This window comes from Ipomoea nil, unplaced genomic scaffold, assembly GCF_001879475.1.
Source record: "Ipomoea nil cultivar Tokyo-kokei standard unplaced genomic scaffold, Asagao_1.1 scaffold3069, whole genome shotgun sequence".
Classification (NCBI taxonomy): domain Eukaryota; kingdom Viridiplantae; phylum Streptophyta; class Magnoliopsida; order Solanales; family Convolvulaceae; genus Ipomoea; species Ipomoea nil.
The window spans coordinates 10358269-10372895 of NW_017619497.1; the positions used below are offsets into that span (position 1 = coordinate 10358269).

General features: G+C 33.9%; 1 protein-coding gene across 2 annotated transcripts; it reads right to left on the reverse strand.

The window, feature by feature from the left end:
* Positions 1-181: 181 nt before the first annotated feature.
* Positions 182-7057, reverse strand: LOC109165095 (V-type proton ATPase subunit a3-like). 2 transcript variants are annotated; one of them, XM_019313711.1, is made up of 18 exons: positions 6785-7057; positions 6062-6106; positions 5719-5841; positions 5542-5649; positions 4898-5008; positions 4644-4805; positions 4288-4425; positions 4017-4124; positions 3790-3897; positions 3406-3554; positions 2953-3106; positions 2238-2398; positions 1956-2162; positions 1678-1861; positions 1495-1575; positions 1217-1410; positions 935-994; positions 182-704 (listed from the first exon to the last, which is right to left on the reverse strand). In XM_019313711.1, exons 1-18 carry the CDS (start codon positions 6938-6940, stop codon positions 500-502), a joined length of 2454 nt encoding a protein of 817 aa, XP_019169256.1. In that variant the 5' UTR covers positions 6941-7057; the 3' UTR covers positions 182-499. The 2 variants fall into 2 exon arrangements, with proteins under 2 accessions (XP_019169256.1, XP_019169255.1); XM_019313710.1 differs by having other exon boundaries at positions 4644-4817.
* Positions 7058-14627: the final 7570 nt, after the last annotated feature.

Genomic DNA, 14627 nt, shown 5'->3' on the forward strand with positions numbered 1-14627 from the left:
ACAAATCATATGGTATAACTATGATTTATAGATTAGCTTAAGATTAGTTTTGACCACAAAAGTCAAAGTAAAATAACCTATCTTGTAATCTTCTATTAATTGTAAAATTATTGATTAGCGCTTGCAATACTTATAAATCTATAATAGCTATGGAAGTGCTTAAACCAATAATTGTTAAAAGTAAAATGAAGAACTACGCCAATTATAAATTACTTTCAATCAATAATCATAATATCTAATCGTAAGTTTTGGTTTAATGGACCTTAGACTTTAAATAAAGCCATAATTTATTATATCATATTACACAGGCCATTTACCAGCAACAGCCACAAAATGTTTTATTGAAACAATGTTGAGTGAAGGGCATTCATGAAAACGTCGTCCATCTCGAAAGAAGAAAAAGGAATCCCGCCACCTTAACTGCAGATGGTAATTGAAGCAAAAGAACCAAAGAACTTGAACAATGGAATCCCAGTAACATTAACATAATTGCACCACATCAATCCTCTTCCTCGTCAACCAAAACGAAAGAGAAAGGATCAAACTTGTATCCATCACCCTCATAGAACTTGTTCTGAAACTCCACCCAGTGAAGCCTCAAGGCATGAAGGAATGCACTGAGTGTTTCCATCACTAACAGCACACCGATGGTAGCAAAAATGAAAATGATGAAACCAACGACAAGGATAATAATATTGTTGTACCTGCAATAGTAGAATTTTTAGAATTCTTAATTGCTAACATCCCTTAATGTATGAATGTATCAAGAACTATTTATACCCCTTTTTTGTACGGATGGCCTATACTTTATATATATTCATGTGTGAATGTTTTAAAGCTCATCTAAGAAGGGAAGAGGGAGATGGGAATTGAAACAAAGCCAAATAATGTCTATGGAATCATAACATTCAAACTACTATGGATAAGCACTTACCCCCAAGCAAGGAGGAGAACCTTCTCGTAGAAGACAGTGGACAGCTCAGAGTGTGCAAGGCTGAAACATAGCAAACAGAATACTTTAGTAGTTAATTAAACAACAGCTACATCAGAAAGAGCATTAGCAGTTTTGGGCACAAATCATTGCAAATAACTTAATCATATAATCTTTTATTCTGACGATTATTATCAGTAAACACCTAGAAGCTTAGGCTGTCAGACAAGCCCTGATGTTTTTGCATAAATACAAACACTGACTAAGGTAGATCTTTGCATGTACCTAAGGGCCCACAGACGAAGATAAGAAGCTGTATTAGAGACTGCTCCAAGCACAAACTCTATGGTATGTATCAGTTGATGCACAAAAACTTCGCTGAACTCAAATTCCTCATGATCACTAGAATCATGACTTCCATCAACCAGTAAAGACTCGTCTAGATCTTGAATCGGTGCATATGACTGCCCTTGGTGTCTCTGAAGAAGCAACAGTACCCATTTTAAAAATCTTAGGGACTATAAGCAAAATAAAAGGAGAAAGAAACTAAAAAGAAAGCATACATTGTGTTGTGATTTCAAGATGAAAGGTTTAGGTAGCAGCATCCATGGGACAGAAACCAGGGCCAAAAGTACTAGCACAAGCTGGAAAAGTAGAAAGAGAAGGTGTGAAACTCAAGATGCATGCATGTATACTCAAACAAAGAAACCCCATTCCAGTTGATCCAAAAAGAAGGGATACTGAACCTGCGTTGTCTTTTGCCCAGGAAAAAGTTGATTTTCACCCAGATCCTCAGTAGGACCAAGGAACATGTATATCATCACATGGTATAAATCAGCTTGTGAACCAGTGCACCACTTCACAATGATGAGGACAGAAAGGTAACCAAACAAGGCATTCAAGAATATAATCTGGGGAATAAACTGACACCTGAAATTGCATCATTCAGTACAGTTCAGATACAGCATCAAATGCATAACAATGGATGAAAGCAGCCTATACTGTTGAAGCATATCAAACTTACCATTTATTTACACCACTTCTGAAGTAATGGGCATTAAAGTAGCTCAATATTATTCCAAGGTTCATTTGGGCCACCCCAAGAAGGATTGACAGTTTCATCTTTAAGGAGTTCAAAAATGGTAATTCACTGCGAGTACCATGCCAAGCAGGATCCACACCAAATGCATAAGTATCACGTGCCTTGATCAAGCCTATGGTGGTAGCATCGCTGCAATCAAGTTGTATAAAATGTAAAGTACAAATTAATACTCTCTAATACATAGAGCTAAGTTAAATTAAATACCTGCAAGAAGGATCACGGCAGACATATGCTGAACGGCCAAATAGTTCAAATTGAACAGAGAAAAATTCATTATAGATAAATCCTGTGTAGATTGAGAAGAGTGCCATCATCAATATCACATAACGCCCGCCAAATGTCATTTCCGTGATGTCTCCTAGTTTCTGCATTAAGGAATTATCATCTAAAATGCTTCAGAGCAAGAAGAAAACATCAAGTACATATAGGGGGGCCCTATTAGAGAAATAATATAGTGAAGGGCATATAATTGCATGGATTTTAGATAAATCTAGATAGAAAACCTTCTCATGGGTGGGGGTAGCTGTGACCCAATTATAGCAAGATTCCCAAACTGAGCAAATTGAAGTACATATTTTCAAACAATGGTTATATTATGGTTCATAAGTGCACCCTCTGATCCTGAAGTCTTCAATGTTCCAAAGACTAAGATATGAAATGGCAAAATTTAAAAACTAGAGCTCAATAGTAAACTAACACGGGAAAACCTTGTTAACTAAAAACCAAGAAGTTTTACCATTTCCTCACAGTATTCCTTTATAGACAAATTCAGAAGTGCTTACAGTAAAACACCCATAAATAAAGTTGCAGAACAGAACATGTCCCCCCGCCCCCTCCTCTCTGTCTCTCCAGTTCAAGCATGATACTTTAGCACAATGGGAAAAGACTGTGTATTTGATTAAATAAAATGTGTAATCACCTGACTAGAGAGTTTTTTCTCACGGATTAAGAAGTATAATGTTGCAAGTAGCAAGCATATACCATGACCCCAGTCACCAAACATCACGGCAAAAAGAAATGGAAATGTGACGATAGTGAATACACCTGGGTTTGCTTCCTGATACTTGGCCACCCTGTAATACAACAAACCAAAAAACATGTAATAAGTTCAGTCGTTAAGCACTCTGTAATCAAATAATATGATGCATGAGTGTAGAATCAATATGTAATCAGATAAATAAAACTAAAGTAACACTATAGTTGCTAGACTGCTATCACATCAGTATGTAATCAAATAATAATGAGATTAATGGAGTTACAATTGAAAGAAAACTGCTTCTCTATACAAAGCTAATTACTAAATATGAAGTATTTTTGTTCTCATCACTGAAATATAAATTACACATATGAAACTCCCTCCAATGAAACTCACCCATATGCATCAACAATTTCTTGAAAAGCAGAAGTAAATTTGTTTGTCTTAAAATATGTGGGCGGTGACTCTCGAGTACCCAATACCCGAAATATTGCACCTATTTCTGAATTGGAGTCATGTCCTGCCCTCTGCAAAGCATCCTGAATCTGCATGCTCACATCTCAACCCTTTTAATGAACAAATCAATATGTTAAACTTAGTAAAAATCACCTTACAAACATTCCCTCTTTTTTTTTTGAACTAGTGAATGCAACCACTGTTAGTACAAAGCTTCACAAGAGCCAGCATTCCTCCAAATTCTCAGGATTCCTTTATTTCATAAGAATATGTCCTTGCATCTGTCTAAATATATAACATGAAAGAAATTTAACAAATCAATACCTCTATGGTTGCAGAAGTAGGACTCCAGCCTTCTGCGACCAGGCATTTCTTCGTCACATCAATGCTAAGCATATTAAGTGTATGATAAATGGATTTCTCCCTTCGGACCTGCAGTATTATGATGATGCAAAATTGATAATTCTGTCATAGGAAGGATCCTATCTATAACCACTTTAATGTGGTGGCATATAGAATATAATAAAAACAACTTGTTTCACAAGACTAACCAAAACATTCCATCTGTCGAACTGTTCAGCAATACTTTGTAATAGATTCCCGCGGTGCAGAATTCCTGCATCTATTGCAGTCTTTAGTTCAGAGATTTTTCCAGAGACCTGCAAGGGATATGGAGAAGTTAGCTTAATTCAGAAAGGATTACAAATCAATTTGGGGTTTGGGGAGGATAGGAAGAACAAAATGTAAGGAAAGTAAGGAAGTTTGAAAGAAAACATCAAAACTTACAACATCAAGCTACAAAAGAAAGGGAATGTTGGATACCTCTGTGATCAACTGGGCCTGTTTACCAAGTTCCTCTGCAAATGGATACCGATTTGCTCCAAAAGCATCGCATATCTTAAGAATTTTGTTCTTTGCTCTTTCACCAGAATAGAAGACTAAAAATACATTTTTCTCAACCTGCAATAAAAGGTCAGAGTTCAGAACTGCCATAGCATGGAAGAAGATCCTTACAGATTATCACAAAAATGAAAAGTAGGGGACTTTCTAACTTTAGAGATTAGTGATGATTAGACATTTTACTCTCTCAAAATATGTTACAATTGCAGACACAAAAGAGTAATTGCAAAGTATAATTCAAATTGCAAAGAGAATACACAGAAGAGTAACAAGATAACCTTTTCTCCTGAAATTGGATCAATGACAGACTCATCAACCTCACTTTGTCTAAGAAGCACATTACCCCGGGTAGCTCGAAAGAGAATCCTCTCAAAGGCCATGGATTTCTCTTTAGGAACAAGTCCACTAATAAACCCCAATCTAACTTGCTTAGATGTATCAGCCGACATATCCTGCAAAAAACACTTTTCATCATTATTAATACAACAAGAGGGGGAATTGGTGGTCACTGATGGATTTAAGAAAGGATTACCGGTTCTGACAAGAGTGGAGCTTCCAAGGATTCTTCACCACTTTGACTTGATCCATACTCTTGTTGCTGAGCTTCAGCACTACTCCGTGCTGAGTGAAAAAATTCGCCAACCTGCAGAAATTATTTGTTTATATATATATAAATAAATACAAGTAATAAAGCACACACATGTAAGAAAAACTTGGCAAGAATAATAAGCAATCCTTGTTAAGTATCTGGAAGTTTACCAACAACATTCAATCTTTTCAGCCTCTAAACACAATATACATATGTTAATAAAAAGTTAATTTGCAATATCCTGAGAGATTCATCAAGAATGTGAACACTTCAGAGAACAGAAAGAACACAACTAAAATCAGCATGTGAAGAAAAAAAAAATGGAGATGATAAATACATTACTATTCATGAAAATGTAAAAACATTTCTTCTATAACTGGAGGTCAAAGCCAACTATTAAACTTTTGCACAAGAGCCTAGATATGGTGTCCAACAATTCAGACTGGATTTAATTATGAAAGCAACTTCAATACGCTTTCCTAACTTTGTGGGATCAAAACAAGTTACACTCATCTTCTATTCACCGTCTCTCAAAACATGTACCTATTGGAACCAAAAGAAGAAACAAAAAGGCCAGAAAACATTACCTTCTGCAGAACAAGCTTATATTCCACAAGCTCATTGAATGAGCGCTGTAGCTTATCATTATTTGCATTTATTTCAATCAGCTCAGCTTCAAGGTCTCCAAGCTTGACCTAGATACATACACAAGGTTTAATAACCAAATATTGGCTAACTGAAGAACCAAGATAACCCACATTTACCTCCAGATCATCAAATTTTATGGCATCCTGTGTGTCAGAATTAGCAGAAGCTGACACCCCTGCTTTTGACATTTGATCCTTGAAAAACCGTAATTTGCGTGCCATCTCCCCACTTCTCTTAATCTTCAAAAGAAACAAAATATTACTAATAGTTGCTTATATCAAACCATCAACTGGAATGAAAAACATATAAGTTTTACATGAAACTGATCTTTTGAAAAGCTTTTTGAATGCACCCATTAAATAGGTTTTACATATAAAAAATAAAAATATATAAATCAAAACTTGGAATCATCTCAAACAATTGCAGCATCTTAATTACATGATGATAAAGTACATTTACCTGAGCAGCATAGGTTCGCTGGAAAGGGCTCTTCTCCGCATTCAGCTGGAAGAAAATGAAGATGAATAGATAATTAGTATTGGAGAATAATAAAACTTTTCCAATAAGGAATATTAAAGACCTTTAAAAAGCACAAAATGAGGATATAAGCAATCTAATGCTGATGCAGTGATGCCTTGCTGAAAGACAGGTTATTATTCCTAAGCCTACTTCATGTGGACACTGCTAGTAGACTGCATTACCAACAGTTTAGCCATCTAGTCAGTAGGGACCTAATTTTCTGTAGAAACCAATCTCCACCTTATCTTATAAAATTACAGAAGTCTCCCCGTCTTCTATATTCAAATTCCTTTTTCTATGAAGCATATGAGCCATAGATCAGATGTTCTTCAATACAGAGTTAACCAACGTAGATTTTGAGGCCCGAGTCTCTCCCACCAACCAGTATAATTGCCATTACAATCCAAGCTACGCAATCCTATAAATATCAGTCTCAGTGTTTCCTAGGTAATTGAATTTCACAGTGTAGCTATCACTAATCTAAGCACGCAACCACGAACGAACAATCTAAGAACTGCATCAACTCTAAAACTATTCAAAACCAAAATGGTCAAAATTGAGCCGAAAAGCCATCAAAACCCTAGCTCCACTAGTCAGTGATAATTCGCTACATTCTATCAATGATAAACACTGAGATTTGTGTATAAAGAGGAGAGCACGTACATCTTTGAACTGGATGAGGCCAAGGTCGCCAAGGTAAGCAACGGAGAGGCGAGCGGACTCGATTGGAATGATGAGCTGAACGAGCTGCATAGGCTCTGATCTGAAGAGATCCATCGGCGGAAAGCATCCGCCTCTTCCTCCAAGCCGCTCCGCCATTGTTTCTCAACCCCTTCCTCTCTGGTCTCTGAACTGAATCTATGTCCGGATACGTTTTCTCTCTCTATTACAGTATTTGATGAATGATGGGTCACCTCGCTGTCACGAGACACAATACTGATTACTGATTAGGTGTATTATGTTTCTACCCTTTCACTTTCAATCTACCACGTTATTCAGTTGTAATTCCACTAGGACTTTAATTGTTAATGGTGATACAGATTAGGGCACGTACTCTGAGTCTGTGACTACTGCTTTTGATGGATACTAATACAATCTACACTAACTAATAGCCCATAAGATTTTGAATTATACTATGCATACTCTTAAATTTTACTCGCTTAAATTACTTCCTGACAAATAATAATTGGTTATTTTTATTATTGATATGTCTAAATAAAAGTGTCTATATCAATAACTTATAAGAGATAGTAAAAATTGAAAGTACAAAATATTAGTACACTAAGTTTTTTTTTTTTTTTTTTTTTTTTGTGATGAAATATAGACAAAGAAAATGCCCTCACTTTGTAATTATTCTTAAATTTATAATTAGCTGACATAACTATGTGATTCTTCAATTGTTATATGAGGGTTGAACCTGATTCAAAAATTATGTGTATAATATTTTCTATATTTTCAATTGATTTTTTTGTACTTGTAAATAAATTGAAGTTAAGCACATAACATGTTAACTACACAACATAAAATGATAGTTACAGATACAGAAATTGTTAACTGCAAGTATAAAATATGTTAATTGCTGACACATAATACATTATTAATACATGCAGTTAATAATTTATGTGTCTGTAGTTACTATTTTATGTGGTTAACATGTTATGTGCTTTCAATTTATTTATAAATACAAAAAATATTAATTACAAATACACAAAATATCAATTACAGATTATTTGGATTAAAGTTCACAATACAAAATAAATTATGACCCATAATATAAGGAGTCATAAATTTTAATTTATCCCAATCCCAAAAAAATGTGTGATACTACTAGTAATACCAAATTGTACCATTAGATTTTAATACCAAAAAATAGTTTAATATAAGATCAAAGTTTAATTCGTGTCAATATTTCTTTGAACCTCAATTGAATTTGTTATTTTAAGTTTTGTTTTTTTGTGCAATTTATTCCTAATGTGTAACTTGTAAATTATTACATAAGAGTAAAATGTATTTGTTAAATACTCGCAAATAACGACTAAAGATTTCTTCGTCATTCAAAATAAATTATTATTTATTTATTTTATTATACTTCTAAAATACAAATAGGCTATGTGTGAAGTCATTGATGATGGGCACCCAAACTTCTAATACGTCCAGATTGATCACGAAGCTTCGTCTAGAAAGATAAGATCCAAGAGCTAGGGAGATGGAGTTGTCTGGTATAGGGCATGATGATTGGGTACCTTTTAGCGAGCGCCATATTCCTTGACAGAGTTAATTGGGCTTTTGCAAGTGAACTGGATCAGGCCATTTTCCGCAATGTGGCTTCGAGTTTTCTTAGGTTTAGATGCGATAGAAGACCCAAAGTTCTGCCATTTGTTGGCTGCCAATTGCGGCAATAAAGAAGCCCAATAGTTATACCATGGACCAGGGTCCACCTTTAGTTCAAAATACACAATTTACATACTGAATGTTCAAAATTAAGTACACAATTTAATAATTTACATACTAAATTTTTACAATTTATGTTTTACAAAATTGTAAATATTCAATATGTAAACTGTGTACTTTGGACCCGAATCTACAGAATAATTTGCTAAAGAAGCCAGGTTTGAGAAAAACTCGGAACAACAGCAGATAACGGGAGGCAATTGTGCATATATAACGCAACGAAGGGGAAAAGATCTAAGAAACCTGGGTTAATTTCACAAGCTAAGATTCCTAAGAATACACACTATTACACGTACACTAAATAACCATACAAAAGAGATTACTTCATCACTCAAGTAAATTTAAAGAGTGTTGGGGTAATCTGACCCATATCCCAGGGGCCTATTGTTGAGCTCAGGACAGATGAAGTAGTCCAGCTAAAATGAGGCCCTATCCCACCATCAAAACCCTATTTAGAGAGAGGATATTGGAACCAAATTAAAGGTATGGGTAGGAACACGTGGCCTAATGAAAATTTACTAACAAAGCTTGAGGATCGAGGTATAGCTTCGACCTTAAAGACAATTTATAAAGAAGATGGCACAAGAAGGAAGCAGGGACAATATGACAGACAACCCAATAACGATCACCAATACGTATAAATAGGGCCAACTCTTGGGGGGTATATATGTATAGTATTTAAGTTTATCATGAGAGGAAATTTCAATTTTGGTCATATGATTATAAGGGTCTTGTTAACTTCAATCTTTTACTTTTAAAAGTGTCAATTTAGTACCTTAACTATGCAATTTTTGTCAATTATGGTCACTCCGGTCAAATTGCAGGCCAAATTTCGTCGGAAAATTTTAATTGTTAAAATAATGAGGGTATTCTGGTCATTTCACGTCTCTTTTTTTTCTTCCCAGGCGAGTCCATCCCTTCCTCTCCCGTTTCTAGCGAATGCAATGAACTAAGATGATGCGGAAATGAGGTTTGATGATATTAAAGATAGGGTTTACAGGGAGAAAGAACGCCGGAAACGGGAAAGAAAAGGGATGGACTCGTCGGAGAAGAAGAAAAGAGACTTAAAATGACCAAAATACCCTCATTATTTTAACTATTAAAATTTTCTGGCGAAATTTGGACGGCAATTTGGCCGGAGTGACCAAAATTGACAAAAGTTGCATAGTTAAAGTACTAAATTGAAACTTTTAAAAGTCAGATGCTGAAATTAACAAGACCCCTATAGTCATATGACCAAAATTGAAATTTCCTCTTTATCATGATTATCCCATTGGTTTGATCTCAAGAAAACCCTTGTAACACTTTAGCTTTGTTCAAAAAAATATTATTTGATAATAGTCCATGTTGATCTTGGGACTAGACCTATTTTGTTGTGGATTCAAACATTACTCCAAGCAATATAATGTTGCAATCCTATTTTGATAGGATAAATTTTCGATGGTAATTAGTCGTCTTGCTTTTTATTATTATTATTATTATTATGTTACGTTACAACTTACAAATTAAATGTTTACTAATACAATGCCCGAAAAACAATAGATAAACAAGCTAAATGTATTTACCAAAAGCGAAACTTGACTTTGGTCAAGTATAAGTTCAGAAAAACCCATTATCTAATCGTTAATCAATTTGATCAGTGCAACTGTGCAAGGCATCAATACTTCAATAGTAAGTGAAATCCTAATTTTAATTGAAACTACAAAGATAATTTAATTACGGTTTAGAGAAGAGATCATCAGCCACATGCATGAACTCCGTACAAGTACAGATTCTATGCCATTATATTAAAGCACTGCACCATTGTCTCCTTAGATCATCAATAATTCTAAAGATTGCCATATATTAAAAAAAACAAAAAAACAAAAAAAAAAAAAAAAAACGCTAAAATGAAAAACTACTCATCATTGTAGATATATCACATTCCTCTTTTGATTTAACCAATTTATAAGTAGTGTATAACCTTATAGGAATATTGTTAGAATCAATGAAAAATAAATTTTTTAAATATAACCAAAATATATATATAAATAATGAGGAACACGAGTATGCATGATTCAACAATATATATATATATATATATATATATATATATATATATATATATATATATATATATATATATATATATATATGCAAGTATCCATGTTGATGGTCTAGGGTTTTCTAATAAGAGTATGTCTCCCATCTCAGGTAAATATAAAGATTCACTTCATACAATTTCATTATTTCACCCACAAGAGTACTCACCAGATTAGTTTATGTCAAAATTAAGTGTTCCATATATAAATATAGGGCCTTAATATGATCCTATATATGTTATTGCCTGGAAGGTTACAACAATTGACTATATATACTTCAAGTGATAGCAGAAACTTGAGAATGTATTTGAGAAAAAAAAAAAACATAATTGTATTTCGAATGGCAACTAAACCAAATAATGAAAAAAAAAGACAAGATAAGAGAGCAAGAAATTCAAAGAGATAAAATCAATACTTTATTATTTATTTCTTTCATGTTTTCATGTTGTGTAGATCCTAGATATTTATATATGAACATTGAGAAATAACTAATACTCCGTAGTAATTGTGATTCTAGTGCTATTTATAATTTGTCTCTCATTCTGTGTGCTTTGTGAGATATTACGTACACATAAGCTGAGTTTTTTTAGTGCACGCCCTCGAGTAATGATTGTGAGTTTCACTTATCACCAAACTAATAGTAATAGTGATAATTGATAATAACATCTTGAGTGTATCTTATATATATCGAATTTTGAACCATATGTCCATATATGACAAATTGGTTAGATACATGCATGTGTATTTTGAAGTACCTTGTGCAATCATATAATATTGTAAGTAAAGAGACATCATTAATTATATGCTGGGTATAAAGCAAGATTGTCGCCCAATGTCATGCTTCTTTTGCCCAACCAAACAAAAAAAAAAAATAAAAAGAAATGTGGTGGGATTGGATCCTCTTCCTTAAAAGGTTATAACCCCATCCATAAAAAGGGAGGTTTTTTAAAGAAAGCACAAGAGCCCGGGCCAAGTTTCTTAAGGACCGAATTGGGGAGGATTCTATGTTGGAAAAAATAGCTTAAAATGGCATAAAATGGCATGTTAAGTGGCTATTTTGTGGTACAATTATCAGTGGAGTCCACTTTCGATTTGGGTCGGGTCAAAGTGGATTCGGATTCTTCGTAGTGAGACGAAGAGATCGATATATTGTACGCTCAAAACGGATAATGGGTGAATGAGATATTGATTCTCAAAGTAGACACATTTGAGTTGGAAAATGAAGGGAAAAAAGTGAGCTTTTTGTCCCACATTGCTTTGGAATGAAGATTCCCCCCCCCCCCCCCCCCCCCCTTATATACAAGAGCTCTTTTGAAGCTTGTAGAATTGTATAGCATAGAGGCTCTCTCGCGCGGGGGGGGGGGGGGGGGGGGGGCAAATTCCAACGAATCAGAGATTGAAAAAGGCTTGATTCAAGCCCGAGCTCGTGTGCGCCGGCACCTGGGGGCACGAAATTGGCTAGCCCGTGCCACAAACTTTGGTATTATTTTCCAACTGGTATAGCCAGAACCGAACCGAGAGCACAACTCTCTATTAATTCCAATTTTGAATTCTGAATTCAATTCCCAAGTAGTGGCCTGCTGTTATAGCTGTTGGAAGCTTTAATGTCATTTTTAATTGCCATAATAAAGGCTATTGGCTCCTTCAACCCTAGAGTTTAACACACAGTTTTACACAGCACGAAAGTCTACTTTTCCAGCTTCAAAAAATCTCTGCTTCTACTCTTTCTTTAGCTATACTGTGTTCATAGCCATTGTCTTGCTCGCCGGATCCTTTGTTTGAATGCTCAAACATTGGATCATAGCAAGTTTTATCCTGGGAAGCCTAGGCCACAACGCTCCTAGCATCTACGGGAGGTGGCAAATAAGGTTTTAAGGAAAGAGTGCTCACTCGACTCTTGCAAAAACCCAACACCAAACACTAGCCAAATTTCTTCATCTTTTCTTCCCTTCTTTCCAAGGAAAATAATGTCAATTTTATTTAATTATTATTTGTTTTCTACCAACGGTACCAACATTCTATATATAAAACTAGCGTCGTAGTTGCATCTTTACATGTTATGTATGGCAATGAAGCTTAACGCAATAATGGATAAAATATAAGGATACTAAGCTCATGATTAAGGATATATTCCAATGTAGTGTAATAGATGGGCCGGGGTGGCATCAATCTTTTGCCTTTGGTTAGTGAGAGTGTGAATGTCTCTTTAGCATAAAAAAGTTAAACATGTGGCTTACTTCTGCTTTCTGCTGCTTCAAAGTCACGATCACCTAAAGAAACTCACAAAAGATGCCTATACCTAAGCTACCTTCAATCTTTTTGCCTCAATTTGTATATAGATCAGAAAAACAATAAATTTTCTACTCTTAATAATAAACTTCTGGATACATATATATTCAAATTTTATCAAAAAAAAAAATAAAAGTAATAAAATAAAACTTATTACGTATATTCCGTTACTTTTAAAAAAAAAAAAAATTAATCACCATATGTTTCGTCAATAAAAAGCTTTTAAAAAAAAAAAAAAAGTACTCAAGTAGCTATAGCTAGTTAGCTACCATCATTTTTGAATCAAAGCTTGCCTAGCTAGTTTCAAAATCTTGTAAATTAACATAGAGCATGCCCTAAAACACTAATAAGAGTGTCAAGTACGTTAAACATATTAATACCATATAATATAATATACTTCCTCCATCCCATTTTATGCATATGATTTGAATGGTTAACTAGACTTAAATAACTAAATTTTTTAATAATATTAAATTTAATATTAATATATAAAATTCATATATTTAGAAACTACATTAACAATACTATTAAACACAAAACAAAAAAAAATGAATAAATAATAAATAGTTGGTTTAACAAATGAATAATAAATAGGCCAGGTAAAATGGAAAAGTAAGAGTAATATTCTAGGAATACCTAATTTGGCATGTCTCCATTTTAATGATGAATGATTGGTGTTCCATAGAAGTGGGATGACAATGATTTTGTCCGTTTAATTTCCCATTTTCATGACTACGACTACCCTCAATCAATTAACTAAAAGTTTCCCAAATAGGCTAATTACGTTATGGCTCCCAAATTTGAAAGAAAGAAAAAGAAGAAGATATTTTGGATAATTATCTATTAATTTAAGTATGGTTGATCGATTAGTCGTCATAGTTCATCATGTGCCTAAAGCAACAATAATGCAATGTAACTTTATAGTATGATACAATTTGGGAGCAGTAAGCACTTTGTTGAGCTTTATACATGCAAGAAGTAGGCAATAATAGTTGGCAAGCAGCAGCAGTGCCAACATTATCTATCCTTAATTGCATCATTTCTTAACTTCTGTCCAAGTGTTAACAGGAAGAAATTGAGGAATCAATCAAGTATTAAGCGAGGTTTGTTTCACACCATGTAATATATTAAAGTTTTTTAATTGTTTATAGTTATACTACGACACGACAAGTAGTAATAATTAAAGCACAAATGCACAATTAAATATGCCCTAATTTAAGCCAAGGGCTCTGCATCTGCAGTGTGTCTGTCCATCAATATTGCAACACATCTTAGCCTCTTAGGTCGGCAAAGACACGGATTATGGGGGCAAAAGTTGCTTTGGAATTCATAAACAAAATATATATATTCAAAAAGAAAAATTTGCAGAAATGTGGTGACTTTCTTAAATAGGAGATTATAAATTCAAGCTCTGTGTTTTAATAAGTTGAGAAAGTAAATATGAACAGATACTATATCATAACAGAGTGAATCAGTAGTACTCAAAAAATTAATTACTCCCTCTGTCCCATTTTGCCTGTCCTGTTTACTATTCATTGGTCAATCCAACTCTTTCTTCATTGCTTATTTTCTTTAGTAATTTTTAATTATTTTTAAATTTGATTTTTTATGTTTAATAGTACTTTTAATGTAGTTTCTAAATATATAAATTTTATATACTAAAAATAAACTTAATATTATGAAAA

Excerpts from the sequence above, each read along its gene's own strand:
- LOC109165095 (XM_019313710.1), bottom strand. The coding sequence starts at position 6,940 with ATGGCGGAGCGGCTTGGAGGAAGAGGCGGATGCTTTCCGCCGATGGAT. Across the intron at positions 4,125-4,287 it reads AGGCCCAGTTGATCACAGAG|GTCTCTGGAAAAATCTCTGA; the intron begins GTATCCAACATT and ends TATCCCTTGCAG. Across the intron at positions 2,399-2,952 it reads AGAAAAAACTCTCTAGTCAG|AAACTAGGAGACATCACGGA; the intron begins GTGATTACACAT and ends TCCTTAATGCAG.